Source organism: Glossina fuscipes, unplaced genomic scaffold (genome assembly GCF_014805625.2).
Source record: "Glossina fuscipes isolate IAEA_lab_2018 unplaced genomic scaffold, Yale_Gfus_2 2, whole genome shotgun sequence".
Lineage (NCBI taxonomy): Eukaryota > Metazoa > Arthropoda > Insecta > Diptera > Glossinidae > Glossina > Glossina fuscipes.
Window position 1 is genome coordinate 15,301,482 of NW_023998416.1, and position 23,317 is coordinate 15,324,798.

The window sequence follows — 23,317 nt, forward strand, 5'->3', positions numbered from 1 at the left end:
ATTTTATTCATTAGTAAGAAAAACGTATCATTTATGGGTAGATGTGAACTCTCCGCAGCGCTGCAGCGAGTCTACTATCCGCAGCTAGCGAGTTTCTTCGGTGTGGAAACTATAAAGCGGCCCCATATCAGTCGACTAATGTACCATTAAAGTTTAACATAAAGTGAAAAATGAAGTTAATCTGATCGGGAACTAAAGCGTTCCCTTCGTCTGAATAGACTTATTAAGCGTTCACATCTTAGCTGATTTATGAATGATAAAGAATTCCGATATGTATGTTATGCGGTTATGTTAGAGAATGTAATGTAATTCCCGGTAAGTCGATGCAAATGAAATAGACAAATGCACAAAAAATTGTCTTAAATCAATTATGAAAATTAAATAAAAACTACATTAGCTTTTTCTTCCGCAGATGCTTTACGTTTTCATATGTTTGCGCTTTTATACTAACGTCAACAAATAATACAATTCCCGGTTTTCGCGTATACCATACCTCCCACTTCTTTGTATTGTTCAAATCTAAGAAAATGTGCGCGTGTGTGTGTGTGTGTGTGTGTGTGTACGTCTATGTGCGTGTATGCTTGTATGCGTGTTATATATGCATGACATGCAATGATAAAGAACAAAAACAATCTAACTTTTTCGTTTCAGTCGTGGCTTCACGCTTCTGCGTCTTCTCAACTACACTTAGAAGGAGAGGCATTAACAACTTGCCTAAAAATAATCCCTATAATCTCCAAAAAGATTAAGGTTCCCTCAACGATGTGTAGATGTATTATGTAAGTGAAGCAAATTGAAAATTAATTTGAACCAAAAAATTTGAACAAAAAAATACTTTAATTGATACTTGGAGAAATATTTCCGAGTTAATTCATTTTTTCTCTAAGTGTATCATAGTTCGTTTCATAACATTTCAAGTCGGTTCTCTCGAGCCGCTCAACAAAAACATAGCTTTTCGTATTGCATAAGAAATGTAAGAAAAGACGGGAAAAATCTTGAAAAATTTTATGAATAGTAATAATTTTTTTATTTATTTTTTTTTTTTTTTTTAGTTTTGAATGAAAAGTTCTTGAAAGTTGAGTTTTGTTTTCTTTTTCTCGTTTCTCGTTTCTTTTTGTTTTTGTTTTTTTTTTTTTTTTTTTTTTAAACACAAGGTAAGGAATTATATCTTGCGCTAGAGTAATTATTATATGTATATGTATATTATATATATATCCGCGTACAAAAGCACTTGAAGAAGGATTTTCTTTTATATATGGTATTTTGTGTTTGCTTTCGCATTTCTGTTGTTGATGTTGTTGCGATTGTTGTTTTCTCTACCGATTTCGAACACTCCTATGGTGTGGAAAGCTTTTAATTAAAAAATGAAATTGTCACCAGAACCGCAACCCTTATAAACTCTTAACCATCAAATATAAATGAGCAGCAGCTTGAATGCTTTGCAATGATAATTATTATGAATTTTTTGCCATTAGCTTTATTACCTGACTAAAGAATAAACCAAGAACCTAACTAAACAAAAAAAAAAAAAAAGAAAAAAAAAAACGCGAAGATGAAACACAAAAAAAGAAAATATGAAAAGAAGGACACAATGATGCAATGACAACATTCGCTGTACTGGTTTTCCATCATAATTATTCGGTCAGTGTTCAAATATGCTTTTATGTTAAGCACAGAAAAAGAGAGAAAAAAAAAGAAAATTGTAAATTTATATAAACTTAAGTGGGTTTATTTTGGTTGTCATTAAAATTTTGTACCCTTTTTTTTTCCTTGTTTCGTTATATAGAAACTAAGTTTTTTTGTTGCAACAATTTTAATATTAATGTGAATGTAATACAATGATCAATAATTTAAGGGACTACGACAAAAATGTTGTCTCTAGCAAAAAGCTAATATTATTTTTAGAAAATGCTAATATCCAAACCAAGCCTATGAAATTTCATATTTAGGAGCGTTAGAGATTTTGCCCTGAAAATGGTTATGAAAACTATAGTCTAACAAACGTAGAGACTTGTCAGTGATATATTGATTATAAATGAATTTATGTGAACCCTGATTACGGCTTAAGGCAGTGAATGCCCATAATAGAGAATATTAAAAAAAAAAATGCTGAAAATTATTGCGGACGCTTGAGAACAGAAGTTCCAGAAGAGATAGCTTAGTCTGCTCACTGTTCTGCGTGAAAATGTTGACACGCGAAAGTTGTTTTCACAACGAAGCGAAAGCATAATAAAATTGTTTGAATAGAAGTTCGTATCGCTGCTCACCCCGTTACGTTTTCCACACCCCCGGCTATTATTATCTGTTTGCAAATTTCAAAAGAAACCCTGGAACAACCCTGGATTTAAACTAAAGCGTTTTTTTAAGAGTTTTAGCAAATCGTTTAAAGCCATCGAAATTTTAGTGAACCAATGGATTGATTACATTACTCTGGAAGGAATTGAACAAAAACACTGCATTCTTTTATACTTAGCCACGGGAATTATTGACCGAGTTATCACTTTAAATAGCAAGCAGAACAGTTTTGCATTATTTGGTTACGTATTTTATTCGAATTTAAACAAATGAAACTATTCTACATAAAAGGCCGAGATAGAAATATAAAATTTTTTAACGGATCAGCGAAGCTGATGAAATCAGTTGCACTTAAAATAAATTTAATAAATACTTTATCTGCGAAATACTCGATGCATTTCTGCGAAAAGACTGTTTCGCTTTCAAGGCGACGTGGGCATAAAAAATTCTAGCACGTATAATGGTGATTGGAAGCAAAAAAATGAAGTGAGCCATCATAGCACACAAATTTCGAATTCAATAAAGAGCGCAGCGCTTATGTGTAAGCGCAATACATTGAATGATCGAGCGACCATACTTTAAATTCGTGGGAAAATAATATTGTATGGCATTATTTTGTGGCCTATTCGTTCCAGGACCTAAAAGATGTATCGTTTTTGTCCATGTTCGCAGCCCCTCACTTTTATGGTTCGGAGAACACCCCTCCAACCATATGAGCCCCAGCATGTTCTCCGGTTCAGAACAACGTATTGTGTTTGGCCTTATGAAGCACCCGACGTCTACCTGTGCAGATGGCCGCACATTCACATAGGATGTGAGAGGACGTTTCACTCGTCAGTGGGAAAGCAGGAAGATAGCTAGCTATCAACGTCTTAATGTAATTTTTGGATATTCAAAACCTAAGCTAAATACTTGAGGATAATTCAACTTCAAATGTAAGAAGATTGAGATTAAGCTTGAATCGAAGTTTTCCTGCAATCTCTTGATTATTATATTTACTTAAAAAAACTTACTTAAAAAAAAAGTAAAAGTTTTCGAATTTCCCGAGAAGAGAAATGCTTTATTAAGTCAACTGAAACCAATGAAATTGTTTCGTAATCATAATCATTAAGCTTTCTATCGCCCCCTTATTTTAATAAAGTTGCCAAATATGCAGTCGACTTTTCCAAAACTTATTCGTTATATTTTATTTTATTAATATTATATAAAACAAGTTTTAAATAATTATTGTTTGATTAATTTCCCCAATCCGCGCATTCAAAAGTATATTTATTCTGAGTTGTTTTTTATTTCATTTTCCTTTTGAAACTTTTGTCATAAAAAAAAAAATAAAAATAATAAAAAATAAAACAAAAGTGATTTGTTCGCTTTTGAAAAAAAAAAGAGCAGAACAACCGTACGTTGTATATAAATTGTGCAGTGAATTAAATGCAAAGGACTTCCCTCTTGTAAATACCAGCTGAAAGAATGCTGTCTTTTAAACGATTTTAAGCTGAGAAGTGTTGTTTGTTTTATAATAATTTGTTTTATGATAAGGTAAGAAGGGTAAAGTGCGAGAGGTAAGAACTCGTTGGCTTTTTAGCTTATTTACACTAAAAGTGTCTTGTCGCCAGCCAACGTGAACTTCGAGTGTACACTTGAAAAGTGATAGCATCTCTTAAGAGTTAAACTGGTGTCTTTTTATTGGGTTTTCATAAAAACACTAAATTGCATTAAGAAGAATATGTTCATAAAAATAATTGACTTTTAGAATATGGAAGGATTTCTTCTTTCCATAGGTACTTTTGTTTGAGTTTATCCCACGACAATTTCTCTTACTCTCTACGTCTAACGTTTCAAGTGGACAATGTCGTATCGTATCGTTCGGATAAGCAAGCGTTATCGGACAATTTGTAAAGGAATTCGAATCGAGGCATACGCATACGCATGTTGTTGTCTATTATACCTCAGGCAAGGGTAAAAAGCGTAAAAAATGAATTTTGAAGTTCTGTAAGTAACATACATGGTTTACTTATGACTTGTAACCACGTAGCATGCATGAGGCGGCGAACATACAACGCAACTAATGAAAGACTCTTACCAGTGAAGACGAACTTGATTTGGAGACGTTCTTAACTAAAAAGTTTTGCTTCTGTTTCACCAAAAAGCTTCACTTGTGACTTGTGACTTAAGCTAAGATTCAAAGGTGAGTTGCTTCTTACTTTCAAACCACCCAGCCCATCGACTACTAGACCAAAATTAAACTACTTGAAGAGGAGAATTTCAACCTTTTGTGGTCAAAAACTTACAACTTAATGCCGATAATCGAGCAGAATTATTTGTCAGATTAAAAAGTAGCGTAGGAACAGTCCTGCTGGAATTGAGGAAAGGAGGCGGGAAAGGCAAATAAACCATGTATGGTTCGAAGTTTTAATCTAACAATATTTTCCTCTAGTTTTGTTAGACATAAGCTTCGAATGCGCTTTTATTTATATCCGAAGATTGGCAAGGAACACATGAACTTCATCAGCTTTATTTGCACTGCCATAGCTAACCGTTACTAAGCATTAGCTAACATTTCATTTTTCAAACTCTCGACATCTTATCTAAAGTTGATCTACTTTAAGAAATAAATATAAATAATATAATGTTATAGTAAGTGACTTGGATTTGGTAGTGATTCAAGCTTCTCTTCAAGAATTTTTTAATTTAATCATAGCGCGACCTTTTCTCTGCGCACTCAAATTGGCATTGATTTTATTTTATGAGTATTTGCTTCATACTGATTTCATGCTGTTGTTGTTTGTTTTCATTTTCGTTCCCATCAGGTTATGCTACACCTTAGCTGTTACGGCAAAAAAATTTTATTTTTAGCTTCTTATGGATTATCTTTTGGTGCGGAAAACAAGGCAAACAACTAGGTAAGCACAGTTATCCAATATATGTGCAGTTAAATGGATAACCGAATGTTTTCAATACAAAATCAATAGTTTATTTATCTTACGCTGAGTGGATTAAATATCTTTGTACTGTCATAACGTAATAATTGTGCACACATTAGAACGAAGGCATACATCACATGATAAACTCTGTACAGTTCTTTTACACGACTGTACTTTGGTTTATATGCATAGCTTTTCTATGAATGTGCATAAGAGAAAAAATAAAATATTTAAATTTATTCAAAATTATATTTGAGTTGTGCGGTTGGATTAATATCTTTTAACCAACCAATAATATCTTTTAATCTGACCAATCTTACCTGAAACATTCTGAAAACATCTGGCGATTTGTCTGATTTTTCATTCATTTTAGATTCAAATTTATTCGTTCGAATATCGCTCCGTGGTATAAAACTTATTATAAGGTCTTGCATCACTAATAAGTTTGATAAATGCAAAATAAATTCGGGTAAAAATTAATTCCTGCAATGAAATTTGATATGCAGCACATCTATCCAAGTTAAACACTAGAGACTTACTCCTCCTATCAAACGTTCTCTTTGTACTCTGCACATACTTTGGTATGTGATCGATACACCGACGCTATAAAGAATTTGTAGATATTGGAAAATTGGTAAACAGAGCAGACGGTAGCATGAATTCGAAATCACTATTGCCATTAAAATTACAACTCAGATAGTAATAACAATTTACGCAATAAAGACCTATCACTTTTGTGCGCCAGGCTCATATTACATTTTGCATACATGTTCTCGCTTCCACTTAAAGAGTCTATGAATGTTTATCATGGTACGTTTATACACTACAATGTAAATATGTAATTAATAAGTATGATTGTAGTTTGGAGGTTTGACCAAAATATGTCAACCTCAGCGCTAATTGCGTATAAAAGCCGAACAATCGTTGTACAGATGGTAGCCAATCGTGCGTACAAATGGCAATCGGACTCTCTAGTAAGCTCTTGTTAATTCGTAACTAACAATAATTGCATACCGCCATAGCCAATTTGAATAAATATATTTCGAGGCAATCAAACTTTTCGCGTTTCGTTTTCCATTTTTGTTTTCTTTTATCAACAATGCAGTCATTACATGTAATAGGAAACCAAGGCTCGCATTAAAATTCTTCAACTTTATTCAGGGGCGCATGGGCTCGAAGCACAGTCGGTTTGTACATTATTTTTAAATTATGTAAAACGCCTATCATCGGTTTTTTTTTGTTGTCGGTGCACTTTCAGAGCGCAAATGTTAAAATGTGATAAGAACTTTTAATTGTAAACTGCAGTTATTTTTCACCAATCAGTTCGCATGTCTGCTGCTCCATTTTCTCAAGTTTCAAACTATATTTCTCTTCTTTCCTTTTTTTTTTTTTGAACTTTAAACGCAGAAAAAGAAATTTGCTATAAGAACTAATGTCTATCGCCTAGCATAGTAGCTAAGATCTTCGATGCCAATTCGGTAAATTTAGTTCCGAACCTTGAATGCAGCAGACGGTGAATTTTGTATTTTGTTACTTCTACCTCTCACGAGCTTGCACGTGGTAGAGGTCCGTTCGCTAATGAACCGGCTGGAAGGCATTTTTACGAGGATATATTTTACTATTCAGCGTCAGTGAAAAATAAAAAAAGGGATAAAAAAATTGAAAAAATTTACTGATTGGCGAAGAGGACTAACGAAACACCTGCAGACGACGCATAAGGATGAGCAGTGTGTGCGGAATTATTATGCAACATGGAGACAGCAGCGCTGGAACGCCAACGATGAACTTCATCCCTAAAATGCCAAATATATGAACAATCGAACTCATTTCACTCATTCGTGTGAACAAACCAATTGTACAATAGTAGATGTCAAGTCCAGGTATAATCATTTCGCTGTCTATCTTATCTTCTTGGAAAGATATTAATGTTACTTTCAACAAGCACCTTTGACTGGTCATACGGAAAATACTGTACCGATGACGCTTAATACTGACTAATAAATTAATAATTGATTTTTTGTGCCATGTTTGTAGGTTCTCTTATTTTCATTTAAGCATTTTTATTCATATTTAGCTGCCGATAAGGCATCTCCTTAAGCTTTTTCTTCCAAACTATAAGTCAACTTTATTTTTCTTCTATATACACAAATGACTAATCAGTCAGAGGATGTCCCCGGTACGTATAGCATGATGATGGTTCGAAAGAAGAAAGGAGTGGTCAGAGAGAGAGATAATAGTGGTCGCAGCCTGGGAATTTATCGGTAAGGGTAATGCCTTTCCCGAACGAGCACGGGTATCGTCTGCCGCACGGAGAATGCAGTCCAGGTAAGCCGAGTTGATAGTCGCTTTGCGGTAGCCCTGAATCGGGCGTAAAGTTTATCATTCTTTGCTTGTCAGTAGGCATTGAGTTTTGATGGATTCATTTCGACATATAACGATAAAAACGTTTCCGAAAAACTCCAGCTCCCATACTTGGCAATGTGTTCTCTCACTTTTTCAATCCCGTACTTTTTTAAATCGCTTACTTTAAAAGCGATACATGACAGAATTTACAATGGATTTATCGACTAATGAATTCGATGTAAATTTAATGCTGCCATCAAGTATCATCCGCAAGCAAGCAGTGTGGATTAATAGACTCGGTCCACGTCGAACATACGTTTTTTTCTTTCTATTTTCCTGTTTTTATTCCATGTGTCGAAATAGTCGGCAGCCTGAGGGGCAATTTCTAGCTCTCCCTTGTAATGTTTTTTTTCGTTCTGATCGCATTAACTGGTAAATTTCTGTTTTTCAAACTTTATCTAAACTTTGCTGGAAAAAGACAAACAGCGTTTGTGTTATAGTAGCAACAACTACATCGCTAAGCAAGCTTTTCAGTTTTTCTTTTTCTCCTTTTTTGTTTCAATATGAATGGCGCTGCTTAGGCCGGACAAATGCCATAATGTTTTAATGGCTGATGTGAAATAAATATTTTTATGAAATTTGGTAAAGCATCATTTGGTTTCATTTGACCATTTGCACTATTGATTGATTAGCTTTTGCAAAATACACAATATCAACAATTAGTGCCTTTGACAGACGCGTTCTAATTTAATATGAGACATTGATTTTTACATCAATCTTCATATATAGTAATTCTTAATATAATTGTGCGCGCTTGACTATGAAGAAAGCAAATGGTGTTTCTCGCTCGCCCATTGGAACGAAAATATCAGTTTTAAACTTTATCGCATTTATTCGGCCATGGAATTAGACGAGTATGGTGGAAATAAAAATTCCATAGTACGAAAGTTTTTCAATTCTACACATTCAACTGCAATAATTAATTTTTTATTTAGTGCAGCAAAAAGTCTACGTAAGCAAGAAACAAAGAAGAAAATTATAATCGGGTTTTAGACCCGTTTTATACCCTTTGCATTAAAAGGGAAAAAAGTGAACTTCCCAACTATATACGCAGGCCATGGAAAAACAGAATTTTCGAACCACACAGCATTAGTTGCACGTGGCTCGTTTTTTCCATTTTTGTAAAATATTATATATGCGAATCAACAGGCGTCTGTGGTAGTTTATAAGTAATGAGTTCTTAGCTCATGCATGCTGCACTGCAGGTCGATTTTCAATAGCTATTTGCGACCCGCAAGAAATTTCAATGTTTTTGCGGAATTTTAACTCGATATATTCGTCAGACAGACGAATTGATACACATATGCGACTTGAATCGCTTCAGAATTTAATGTTTATCCGGAATATGTACGCATGTACATATATATTCGTTTTGATAAAACAAACATATACATACGTCCCGTCGTTGAGCGGTGAATATGAAAAAAAAGTGAAAATATTAAATGAAAAATGTTTTAGTTCAAAAGTTTGCAATAACTAAAATAAATATCTGCGTTATAGGTAACATGCAGCACCTTTGCAATATTTTCCAGATATTTTCATGGAAATACATTTCCTTTTCGTTATTATGCAAAAAGTAAGCAAAAGCTTCATTTCAGGAAAAAAATTAAAATACAACTCAAAACAAATGTTCTGTAAACAGTTTTACAGAACCAATAAATGTTCGAATAAATTTTTATGTCTTTCACTTTAGTACCGGGATTTACTAATTTTATTATCATCCTCTCAACATTCAACAAAATACATCAGAGATCCTTTAAAGTGTGTTTTATAGCTCTACTTATGTAAATCGTTTAAGATTAGTGTGGCAGCGGTTAAGTACGTCGATAAAGAAAGTGAAAAGAGGCGAATGAATATTTCATAAATTCTGCAATAAAAATATTAAATTTATTGCGAAAATTTCTGTCGATCTTCCCTTTGCGAACTTATTTCCATTCAAATAATTATATGAGGCACAGGTTCAAAAAAAAAAAAAAAAGTTTAATCCCGAAAGTAAAAAGACACTAGACTTTAACATAAAGCCAATCATGGTTTTTAGCGATATGATTACACTATTAATAGGGTGACCCCGATTTGCTTAGAATTGATCAAGTGCTGAACGAATTTCGATGTAAGTGAAATCTTTCGAGAGAATTTTTTTGAATATATTACCATTTATATGAGATATATGGATGGTTCCCATTCCACCCCAACTTGTTTACAAGTCAACAAGCTTGCCATAGAAATGATGTTCATCGAAAAGAAGGTATGTAATGTGTTAGAAGCTAATTGACATGATGTATGGGATCGATGCAAACATCCAGAATTGTGGAGATTTCTGATCCGTGGAATTCATTCATCTCTTTTGAGATGCATCGTGTTTACTTGACTAGTTTTACATTCAACACCTAGGTGTAGAGACTATTTTATCTGGTAAACGTTAAAGACTTTCTATCTGTCATGCATATGCATATACTGCGCAAGACCTATCAATTAGCCATGCCCATGAGCACTTATTTTGTAAGCTGTCCAGCAATATTTTTGTTTTTGTCAAATTTCAAGCATACGCTTAAGTATTGGAAGATAACAACTCCAAAAATCTTATGGAAATTCAAATTGTTTATGTGGCTTTTCGAGTATAGAATCACTTAAAAGTTTACGCTATGCGAAATTTTCATCGTTTTTTTCCAAACTTCATTTCCCAATTCAATCACGTTCGTAGTGTTTTCAGTTGTCATCTTTGACTTTAGAATTCGTCAATAGCGTTGCAATAACGATGCTCGAAAGGGTATGCATTTTTTTTTGATTATGTAACTATTTTTATACTCTACACTACTCGTTGCACAAGGATCTATTAAATTTGTGCGGATGAATGAAACACGCAGAAGTACTTGAGATAGGCTTACCTTTTATTTATTATATGGTCGAGCTAAGCTTATCTGTCTTGTTTTTTTTAGTACATTGACAAGTTTTGACGCTAAGATGAAAGGTACTTTTTCGACAGCTTCCCATGTAACTATTGCGATACTAGTTTCTTCATGTGGCTCTTTGATATGCTAGAGGAAGTTTCCGAACGGCTCCTCTTTTCGCTAGACCCAGTCGGCCCTTTCAATCAGCGCAGTCAACGCCTGAATACCAAAAATAGGTGCGCCTCATTGTGATTCCCTAGCTTATAGAGGATTTGAAGGCAGTCAAGCACAAGCTTATTATTACCATGGAAAGGCTTTAATGCGGCTAAAGATTTAGACTTCGGATATGATACTCTGTCCCTTTAATATTATTCCTTAAACTAACATTAACATACGTAAAATATTGAATACAGTCCCATACTACGTATGGGACCAAAACGAACCAACGTCAAATACGATATTGCTAGTAGTCGTACTAAGTAGTCGTTTGGCGTACAACATTCGTTGACCTAAAAATACTTTTAATCAGCCAGCCATTAGGGCCAAGCATTGGTAATTAATGAGATCATATGGGTCTGTAATTCTAGCTTGTTTTGTAAGACGTCCGAGTATCCTCTTCTTTTTTTTTTTATAAGCTAAAAGAATATGTGTTGTCTGCTGCCTATAGTTGCGTTCAATTTTTGGTGCATTATTTTTTAACGCAAATATGCGTCAACACAATTTACTGCATTTAAAGGCAAACCATATAAAATGACATGCTGCGGTGTAGTCATGTTATGTCAAAATTGACGCAATTGCGTTTCTGTGTGTTGTGTCAGTGCTCCTTGTGTATGTGCAATATTAAGGCATAACGTTATGAGAGAATGCTTTTAAAGGAGTAAAATTTAAAAATACTTGAAATGCAGTATTTCGTTTAAATTTCGTTCGGCGACGTTGATTATATTTGAATTTCAAAGCATTGGCCGATGACTTGAAAGATTTTGATCCAGTCCAAGCCTCTAGAGACTTGCAATCGGTAAAGAGGAAATGAATGAATAGACAAAAACAAAAAAAAAAAAAATAGTAATAATAAGTATTTGTTATGTAGATTAAAACAAAAAAACAAAAAAAAAACGAAAAACGAAAAACAAACCAAAAAAGAAGGTAATAAAACGCAACCAAGAAATTGTCATGTGAATACGAAAACAGTTACTAAAGCAACATTAGTTGAATGATTGCCATACAAATGTACTGCATGTACATAACATAGCAGACGGATAGTTTTACAGAAGCCATCCGGAATTAAATGGCCCTCACATCTAGTTAGAGAGTTTTCAAAGTAACATGTGTCGTCAGTTAGTTGCACAAAGCGAGCAACAAATCAGTATGCAATCTAGCAAACGATCAAATCACATAAAAAAAAAAAAATAAAAAATAAAAAAAATAACCTAAAATACAAAGAACATGCTTGTTGTAGTTGCGAACGCACGTATTTGCAACCAAACGGGGAAAAAAACTACGTACACTAGTACAAAACTAAATAAAACAAACACAGATGTCGCCTTTAGCTGAAATATTTAAAGAAACACAACTGAAAAACGTACGATATGTTATATGGAAGAGAATATATCCAGTATTCCAAATATATATATATATATATACATATACATATGCATATACATACATATATATATATATATATATACAAAGGGAAATACATTTAAACGTGGTCAGTTAAAAGGACATGTCACTGGCTTCCAGCGTACATTACGTGCATGTGTAGATATGAATGAACGAGCGAACGAACGAAAGAACGAACGAATGAATGAATGAGTGAATGAATGAATGTTTTTTGTACTTTGTATCAGCTGTCACATGTAACGAATTGTGGCATTATTATGCAGATATATGTACGTTCTTATGCGAGTATAAGTATCTGAGCTTCTTTTCGAATAAAGAAATATTATCAGTGTATTATAAGTAGAAAATAATAAAAGCATAATTTTTTTTTGCTACGAAAAAAATAAAAAAAAAAAACGTATTTCGGTCCTCCGTTCTAGCAAATGCAAGAAACACATGTCTATGACAATAAACTAAAGAATTATGATTTTACCTCGTCTTCCCTTTCAAATTCCTTGACTAAAACTCCTACATGCATATGTAGGGAAAAAAAACAAAAAAAAAAACAAAATAACGTTTGACGTAACTTCTTAGAAGTCGTGAAGGATGTTTTATTTAAATTTATGTTTCTCTATAAATTGAACAAAAAAAAAAAAAAAATCGAAACAAGAAACATATTGTATTTGGTTTAGATTGTTTCGTTATTTTTCTCGTTACCCAAACTGAAATTAATAAAACGCTGACTTTACTGCTGTACTGTTGTACTGTGCGGTAACATGCCGCCTATAACAAACAATATCATACATAATATATATATATATGCATTTAATGTTATAACACCACAACATAGTCACACTGTTAATATACCATAAACACAGTATCAAATAGTTATTATAACCTAAGCAAATATACTGCCGCAGCAACTTAGTTAAGTAACATATCACGTACTTATGCAGTTCTTTAAGTAGTAACTAGCAAGTCAATATGAATCTATCAAAAATGTTGTAAACTTTTTATTGTAATTTCAAATTATTTCCGTCCGTCCGTCCGTCCGTCCGTCTTGGTCGCATTTTTTTCTTAACAAATTAGTTATATCCAAAACATGAAAGCATCAAACACTTTTTTTTGTGGTGCGCATCCTATCAATAGTAGCCATGATTAACGAGTAGACTTTGTAATGAAAAGATTATCATATGCAAGCAATGCCATGGATATATAATTTTTAGATTTTTGCTAAACTATACTCTATCCTATGGAGTAACTTAGTTAATGAATTTGTGAGTTTGACCTAATCAAAGAGAGATTTCGAATCGGATGAGCTTTAAAATCGTAAAACTGATTTCAATAAGCAGAGACGAGAGAACTGCAAGAATTCCGATTCCTCTCTTCGCTTCTCCGTGTTAATTGAGGCCCTTTAGATGGCACGTTTCTATGCGAGTCATGCTTATATAAAAAAAAAATAAAAAAAAATCTTATAATCCCTTACGGCATTGAGCATTGGGGTTATGAAAAAAGTTGCTTGAAATGTCGAATAGAAGCTGAAGAGCAGCTCACCTGTTTCAACAACTAAAATCATATTAGAATTTTCGAGGTTTGTTTCATCAAAAAAATTGCCTTTGTTTAAATTGCCTAATGCACACACACACACACACACACATACACACTCAAATATACACATCCAGACATGTGCATACACATCGTTACTTATACAAAACATAAACATACAGATATATATATGTAAACGAAATACTTGTACGTGTGTGTGTGTGTGTGTGTGCCTTCGCTAGCCTGTGTCCACTCCAATGGTCACTTTCACGTGCTTGAGTTCTTAAGTGGGCTGGCTGCTATTCGATTTAAGGATTTGTTTTAGAAAGGCCTACTACTACTACTACTACTACTACTACTACAACAACAACACACAACACCTTTTGTATGCATATTTCGATAGAGTTTCATAGCGTTTTATATGTTATGCCATTCTATACTCCGCAAAGGCAAACAAAAACACACCCGTACGCACTTCGACAAAAGAGATGGTAGGAATTTCATCCATTACCGGTTTATTACTCAATATATAAGCATGCTACATCGATACATATATACATATGTATGTATATGCGCATGTAAACACTCGTCGTAGTACGTAGAGTGTGTGAACTTTTTCATACTTTAAAGAATTGAAGTGTTGCTACTGTTGTTCCTTTTTTTTTCCTTTTTTTTGCTCTTTTTTTCTTTTTTATTTGTGTCTACAGTACTCGACACTACTCTTCTGCGCTACTATCGTGTGGCTACAAATCTGGAAGCTTATGAGCACAAGTCGTAACAAGTGTTTTGGGAGTTGTTCTAGCAGCATATATGCATGTATATATTTTTCGATTTTTTCCATTTTTTTTTTTTTTTTTTATATTCCTTTTTGCTACTTTCATAGTTTTAGGTGAAAATTTCAATTTGAGGCCGTGTTGTAAAAAAAAGAAAAACAAGAAACAAAGTATATCTGTTTGAGGATTAATAGAATTGCGAAAAGAATCGTATAGAAAAAGATGTGTCGGCATAGAGTTGGTTTTAATCTACGAGATTTTTCGTTTGAATGTGCAAAGTGCAGCTAATTCAATTAAAAATAATTCCTTGTTATAGCAACAATGCACGTTAAGGATTTTTACTCTCAGATATCATCGCTTACTTACCTACTTATATAGAGATTTCTCATTAAAAGGTGAAAATTAAAAATTTGTTAAAAACTTACAATCCACACTGACTTTAATACGTTTAGAAACCGTAGGCGGTACGCCATTTGATGCTATACACAAATAAGCTCCCATATCTAAGCGGGAAATTCGTGTTATCTCCAATGTATCGCCTTCCCAGTCATTAACTAAAATAAAAATCAAATTTTCATTGCGATCCGCGTGGAAGATCAATCAACACTTACCGATACGATTTTTACTGATTGTAATACGAGAATTGTCATCCCTTTTCCATTTTATAATAGGCTTAGGGCTGCCAGTTGCTCGACATCGCAACGATATATTTGAACCTTCACGAACAATTACATCACTCGAACTTAACGAATCATCAATATTGGGAGGAACTAAAAAATTCAAGACATCAACACGTACATGTAAGTTTCATGGATATGAATAGAAAAAATGTTCAATATGCGCATAACAACTGATTCGATTTTATTATGTATAGCAAGCAATTAATTGCTAGTTGCAATCGTCATGAGAGTTGCATAAAAAAGATGACGAATCTTTGACTAGTCTCCTAACTAGTAGTATAAGTATCGGGGAAAGCAATTTGTTCTTGAAAGTCGCGGGACGATTCATTAAAAATGTTGATATGAATGGTACATAATACCAAGCATATAATATGTGAAGGATTCTGATTGAGAGGAAGAGTTGAGCTCGTATACATGCTCGCTGTCATCTCAAATGTTTAAATTTTAATGATTTTAGTCAAATACATTCTATCCCAAATACCAAAGCTTCTTAAGTTGACCTCTTGGACCCGCTATAGTTAACTATATAAGTTGAGAGTGGTCCCTGCTCTTTTTGCAAGGCATGCGTCGCGGCCATCGATTGAATTAATTAGTCAACGATTTTTTTGCGTTGCATTTTATGTTGTCTGGACTTTTCGTAAATGTTGACCGAATTTGATTATTTAGTAGAAGTAAAAGCCGTATCAAGTTTCCTGTAAATGCGATTACAATGGTTTTAAAAAAATCATAAACGTTTTTTAACAATTTATAATGAATACTGTGTAATGAATTTAATATTTTTGAAATTTATTGCTTCTTGCATAAGCAATTGAAACAAGTAAACGCGAAAGGAAAATGCAAATCAGCATAATTACCGACTGTAATATTTCCCGTTTTTTTTATAGTGATCGAGTTAATGTAAATTGCGAAATTATGCTAATAAGTATGTTTAAACATAATTTGGAAAAGTTATGTCTATTACAATTCAAACGTGATACAGGTGTTTTCCAAGGGAACGTAAGCTCATCTTTTTTTTTTATGCAAATTGCATGTTGTTTTTTAGGTTATATATGTAGAAAGTTTCAATTTCTAATGATTGCATTGTCAACATCACGAATACCAAATAAATGTGTGTCATTCCTTTCAACCTCCCCACGTATACCTCAGCGGCTATGATGGCTAATCTGATTGATAGATCATACGTTTATCATTTAGAATATATAACATGAATATATGACACAAAGATGTCGTCTCTATTCATCATATTATTTTCAGAAAGTGCAAGTCCCCAAAACACGCCTACTAAAAATTAACACAACCCTTTCAATCTTTCGCTTATGTGTTTTGGTGACTGCCCGTACACCATTACCTTTACTCTTTTTCAAGATATTGGGAAAATGTTAATTTCTTTTATTGAAACCAGCAAACACAACATAGTTGGGCACGGTCGACAATACAACATCCCTCAGGACTTTGTGTAATATAAAATCTCCATTTAGTTTCATGTTAAATACCAATAATTATAAGTTCTTTTCATGAAAGGCATGCTGTCCGTGGTATATTACTATTAGTAGAAGTAAGTCCAAAATGCGACATTTCCTCTTATAAATACATCTGTTTTCCGTGCAAAAGCTTCTTTTTCATGAGAATGTTTATGCGGCGTGAAGCTCAACAGATAGACCTAATATGAAAGCTTATTTCTCGTAGAAGTGATTATATGAAATGAAGTTTTAAAGGTTTACATCTCCGACCCAAAACTTTTTACACAATATAGTATGTTCAACTGGAATAAATTTAACAAGTTACGGCCAGTTGGTTAAACGCAAAAAATACCTGAACAGACATCAGACAGGTGGATGCACAGACGGATAGACAAAGAAATAGAATTGACTGATAAAATAAAACTTCTGCATAACTCTGTTAAGGCCTTCCTTGGGGCAAAACCTTAACATATTCTGTACCATAAGTGGTGAAGGATAAACATATCGTTAGCAAGAAGCGGGCTTGTAAAGCATAGCTGATAAAGCAATGTATTTTACCATTCTGCAAGGGAAAGGCACCTTCCAAAGGGATATAACATTAACTCGGAGAGAGATAAACACATCGTATCACCGTTTGACATTAATCGTCCTACATTAACCATCGTACTTTCATATCATTTCAGATTAGATCAGATCGTTGCGGAAGCTAATGCGGATTTTGAGGATCGGTTTTTTATAAAAAAAAAACAAGCATAAAAATGTTCTATTTCACTTTTTTAATCAAATTAAAAAAAAATGAAAAAAAGGAAAACAAAAAAAAATTTAATTTCATTCATACTAATCTTTAATTCTAAAAGTTTGTACTTGTAGTTTTTTGCAAAACAATGCAAAAAAAAAATAAATATATATACACAATCAAATAAAAAAAGTTGCAACTTTTTTGTTTATGTTTCAATATTTGAAATTTTTGTTATATAACTGTGAAACAAGCAAATTATTTTATTTCTCCCATTCAACTTATTGCTCAATTACATACAATAAAGAAGAAAATTAAATAAAAAAATATATTTATTAAAATTCATGATTGGTTATTGTTGTTGCTTATAATACGGAGAGGGTCATTCATAATAAGAAGAACGCCTTATATATTTCATTGCTGATTGTGAATTATTAGGGAAACGTTTATATTTAATACAATTCTAAAGAAAAAAAAAAAAAAAAAAAAATTTTAATTTATCGTTGTTTGCAACGTTTCTTTTAGATAAAAACAAACCACTGTTCGTACCACTTTGCATAAAATGTTAAATCCATGACTGTTTTCCACGACTATTTTTACGTTTTGCAAAGAAATAGAAATGAATTTAAGTATAAGTTCGCTTATGCACAGTTCGCAGAGCTACACACACTATCGAGTAACTAAAACGATAAAATTGGTAGTTTGTTTGTGTCAAGTTGTCTTACTCAAGCAATGCTTTCTTTCCTTTGTTCTTATAAAAGTAATTATCTCTTTCATTCATTTCAGTTGCAATTAGAAGTTTGTTTTGAAAATATCTGATGGCATCAAATATAATTACGAAATAATTATTTGTATTATCTTTATCTGCGTAAGGGGGCGCGCGGGCATAAGGACGAATACGATGAAATAACTTTGCGCGGTAAATTATTCACACAAACTCAAATACGCTTACCCGGATATTTATTTATACATATCTCTCTAAACCAAAATTCATTTCTCAAATTCTGAGAAATACGGCACACATACATTATATTATACATATATATATGTATATATATATTCTTTTTATTTAACTTTTCAATAAATTCAAATGCTTGATATTGAATTAAAATGATATGTATATATATGTATATATATGTAAATTAGCAGACATGTAAACATATTGTGACATTTATGCGGGATGTAAATCAAACCGACATTTGTTATAAAGTTATTACTGATTTACTAAGCATAGGAACACGAAGAAAGAAGAGAACCATTTTAGAAATATTGCATAAAAAATTTCTTGTATTTTTTATTGAATGAATATTTTTTTCATCCTTTCGTTGCAATTCTACACTCATCACGCATCAATGGGAGTTATGTATTATTTTCACAATTTCCATGGTAGACGATAAAATATGCATTTATTACACCGCAAATGTTTCTTAATAGAGAGAAATATCGCAGATATCGAAGACCGCATAAACTATATTTAATATTAATTAATGCAAATAGCATTCGTCGTGAGAATAAGCTTCTTCTTATTAGGCTTATAAAGGCTGAGGTTCAACAATTACGTTAAACACGTTTGGCGGATTGAGGAAAGCTTGATACGATGACCTTAGACTTTGTATGCAATTATGGTCATAAAATTTTGTTTAGATGTTTATGCGGGACGTTGAATAGTTCGAGTTTCAAAATCAATTAACTTTGCCGAGGGCTCTTGAACAATTATCGAGACACCGCGAACAAATTGAACGGAGCATATAAGTAACTTGCTATAAAGTGAGAGATTCAATGGACCCTTTGCTGAGTAAGCCAGTTTAACGTTATACGCATTGTCAAGTATTGTCGTTTAGTTGGTATGCAGGCGAAGAGTTATGTAAAATATTGCAGCAGAAAAGAAAGGTACGGCGGTGCACGATTTTTGTCAATCATAGTTATTTCTTAGTTTTTATATCATATCATGATTGTTGTGCCGGATACGTGGGTAAACCTCTACTTACAATTCTTGCATCGATTGTGTTATAATGACTTGTAATCATTTCGCCAATCGATTTGAAATTATTTCTGCAATTGTCTGTCTATCCGTCCGATGCCTTTCAAACATCGATTGAAAGTTGAAACAATCCCCCTGGCTGCACTGGTAGATTTCTCGTAAAGTATCGATCAAACAATTTCAGATTTAAGCTCGTTGGAAAGGTGACATTTCGCAGTAAAAAAAATTCTTTTGCTGTTTTTTGTTTGGTGCATTCAGTTATGAGTTACAGCGTGTTAAAAATGGAAGTGAACAAAGAGAAAATTCGGTACATTTCACAGTTTTTCTTTGACAAAGGCGAATATGCAAGCCAGGCGGCTAAAATTGTGAATGGTGTTTTTTTGGTTCCGATACTGTAACAGCCAATTATGTGCAATTTTGGTTTCGTAGATTCCGTTCAGGAATTTTTGATGTTAAAGATGCACCTCGCACAGGGAGGCCGGTCGTCGAAAATGTCGATAAAATCGGTGAAATGATCGAAGTTGACCGGCATATTAGCAGTCGTAGCATCGCCCAAGAGCTAAAAATCGACCATAAAACAGTTTTAAACCATTTACACAAAGGTGGATTCAAAAAGAAGCTCGATGTTCGGGTGCCACACCAATTAACAGAAAAAAACATGATGGATCGAATTTCCATCTGCGAAGCCTTGGCCAAACGGAATGAGAGAGACCCATTTCTTAAACGGATGGTGACTGGAGATGAGAAATGGATCACATACGATAACCCTGTGTGAAAACGATCGTGGTCAAAGAGCGGTGAAGCACCTCAAACGGCCAGGAAGGTTTTGCTATGCATTTGGTGGGACTGGAAGGGGATTATTTATTATGAGTTGCTTCCATATGGCCAAACGCTAAATTCTGATCTCTACCGTCAACAACTGGACCGTTTGAAGATAGCGATTGACCAGAAACGGCCAGAATTGTCGTGTTCCACCAGGACAACGCTAGGCCACACACATCTACAGTGACTCGCCAGAAACTTCGGGAGCTTGGTTGGGAAGTTTTAATGCATCCGCCATACAGTCCGGACTTGGCACCAAGCGATTATCATCTTTTTCTTGCATTGCAAAATTTCTTTAATGATAAAAAATTGGAATCTAGGGAGGATTGTGAAAATCGACTACTAGAGTTTTTTGCAAATAGAGACCAGTACTTCTATGAGAGAGGCATTTTGAAGTTACCTTTAAAATGGCAACAAATCATACAACAAAACGGTGCATATTTGACCCAAATCGGACAATCCGAAGCATGTTAAATAGAGTCCTGAAGTTCATATAAAAATAATGGATTTCTTTTTCCCCAAACTAATATAATATTTTCTATTGTTTTTCCCCGCCACAAAGCAATGTTTAATTAACACACGACATTTGGATTTTTTTCATTGTTCTGAAACTAGAAAAAGTGACAGTGGTAGTGGGAGTCACTAAAATCGCTCGTAACTTGTAAATAAATGATTGAAATTGACATGAAATTTCAAAGGGCGCGATTTGAGAATAGTACACATTTATATATTATTTGATGTTTATAATATTATAACATTACGCAGGGTAGGGAATTAAAACGCTCTCCTACATCGCAGTAAAAAAAAAATGGATTTATATGCTTCTGGAAAAAACAAAAACAAAAGCAAGAACTATATTAAGCGAAACAATATAAGATATTCAAAAATCGGCTTTGCTCGAATACAACCTTTTTATTTGTTTTTAATTAATTTCATGTTATATGGTTAGCAGGATGTACGTTTGCTTTTGATACTGATGATGGATAATAATGAAATTTTATTTTTGCTGATAGCTTTTCATTCTTTTTCACATTGTATTGTAAACATCGAATTAACTTTTTTCCTTACAATTTTTTATCATTTACTTTTTATGTTGTAATCTTTTAGCATCAGTCGCTTATTGGTAATTAGTTATTGTGACTGTATTTTGCTTAGTTTTAGTGGCTTTTGAATGCACAAGGCATAATTTAGTTTTTTATTGATGCTTCGATTTTTTTATTTTTTATCAAAAGTACAATAGCAAAACACGTCCACGTGCCAGATTTCATTGGAAAGACCTCAGGAATGACAACCTGCAGCTTGAGTACAAGAAAGCCGAACAGGCGAACGAACAGACTAACTTAAATCGATTATGAGAGTTATCCTGAATCGGATGTTACACACATCCATCTATATATCGACGAATTTTCAATTTTGGTTGGGAGAACTGAAACAATAATATTTGTTTCATCCTCCAACTTTCCCCCGCTTTGCCGCACTTTACAATAAAGAAGCAGACAGGCGGTCAGACATGGGAGAGAAAATTATTAAATTAAAGGAGAGTGTCACGATTTTTTAAAGTACAATTTTCTGAAAAAGTTTAAATTATTTAATTTTTTTTTATTTTTTTTTTTTTTTAAGGATAAGGATTATTTTTAATACGTTTTGCTTTATGTACTTACCAACAACATTTAAGTAGCCGAACTGCGTCTTTGCTGTCACTGTATTTATCTGACACATATAACGCCCTTTGTCCTCCTCTTGGACATTGTTTATGTGCAAATACCAGGTGCGATGGCGATCATGCTTATCGTGTGTCACACTGATGCGTGGATTACGTGTTATCACATGATTGTGTACGGTTAATATAGCAGATTGCTCGAAGTGCATCCAGGCTACCTATGTATATATACATATATATATAAGCAAACAATGAATGCCGTCATATATGCCATAACTATGACTCGACTATACTATGTATGTTATATGAACATACATAGGTAGGTATATTGTATGTAGGTATATTTATGCAATTAAATTAACGAATTATATGTACTTCGTGATTGAATATAAGGAACGATACGGTTTTCATAACTACATGAAAATATAACGTTTATACTTGGTAATATGTACATTTTCACCGCACATATGGTATGCAATTAATTTGTATAAATATTATTTGTTAGTTAGTGGCAATGTTGTTACGTGGCCTTTTCTCGACAACAGACACAATGAATTCATTAAAAGTTCGTTCAAATAGAGAGAGAAATACTCTTAAGTCGATTTAGAAAGCCCCTCTGAATTATCACTACATTCGCGAGCAAGCATTACTCCTATCATTTTGTTCATGCAGAACATGAAAAAAAAGGCAAAAAAAAAAAAAATAAACAGAACATGATTGCGAAAAATTTTTCATGAAAAAGTTCATGAAAAACTTTTATCTGTTCTCTTTCCTTGTCGCCTGCTTGAAACGTACATACAATATTATTTACTTATGGTTAATCTGCTCATTAAAACGAAAGGTAGTTAAGGAATCTGTTGTCAGCATTGGACATTTCATCTGCACTTTCAGCAAAATTTACGTTTTTTCAAACACGTGCACTGAATAAAGATTTTGCAAAAATTTGTATGTGCGTGTATGCCTTTGCATAAACTAGCAAGTGTATGTACGTGTGTATGTATGAAAAGCAAATATTTCCAATAAGTGTCTCTTTATGATGACTAGCAAAGCAAAAAGCAAAATTTTGCTTCAGCTTCTTAATAAAATTAGATCTTTAGCATTAGATATGCACCTAAGCAACTAACTATGTGTATGCGACAGTTATCGTAAGCATGCATTCAATTCATAGCATATCTTTACATTTGTGTATGCATACTTTAAAGGATTCAGAGAATATACAAATATTTCTTTTATCTTTATAAATCCTTATGATATGTTCAGTAGAGATTAATAACACAAGATTATTTTACCCACAGGAGATGTCGAATGTGTTCCCATTGAAGCGATTGACAACAATCTTTTTACTATTGTGGATCATTGAAAAAAATCATTGGCGTCAAATACAGATAATTCTCGACGCAATTTCCGTAGGTGTCTATCTACCCGTAAGAAATTTCAATTCGACACATAGTCATAGATTATGCTTTATGCTGATTTTTCTTTTAGTTCTTGACTACCCGAACAGCTGCCTTCTTTAGTCGACGTATGCATTTAGTTCGTTTGTCTGATCATTCA

At 33.3% G+C, this 23,317-nt stretch overlaps 1 protein-coding gene across 2 annotated transcripts in view; it reads right to left on the reverse strand.

Moving 5' to 3' along the window:
* LOC119634033 (neurotrimin) overlaps nucleotides 1–23,317 on the reverse strand; it is a 79,696-nt gene that overhangs the window by 15,654 nt on the left and 40,725 nt on the right. For both annotated transcript variants that reach the window (XM_038027941.1, XM_038027940.1), the window contains exons 4-6: nucleotides 21,765–21,981; nucleotides 15,036–15,194; nucleotides 14,850–14,978 (exon numbers count right to left, since the gene is read on the reverse strand). In XM_038027941.1, the coding sequence (XP_037883869.1) occupies nucleotides 14,850–14,978; nucleotides 15,036–15,194; nucleotides 21,765–21,981 (505 nt within the window). The remainder of the gene's footprint in view (nucleotides 1–14,849; nucleotides 14,979–15,035; nucleotides 15,195–21,764; nucleotides 21,982–23,317) is intronic.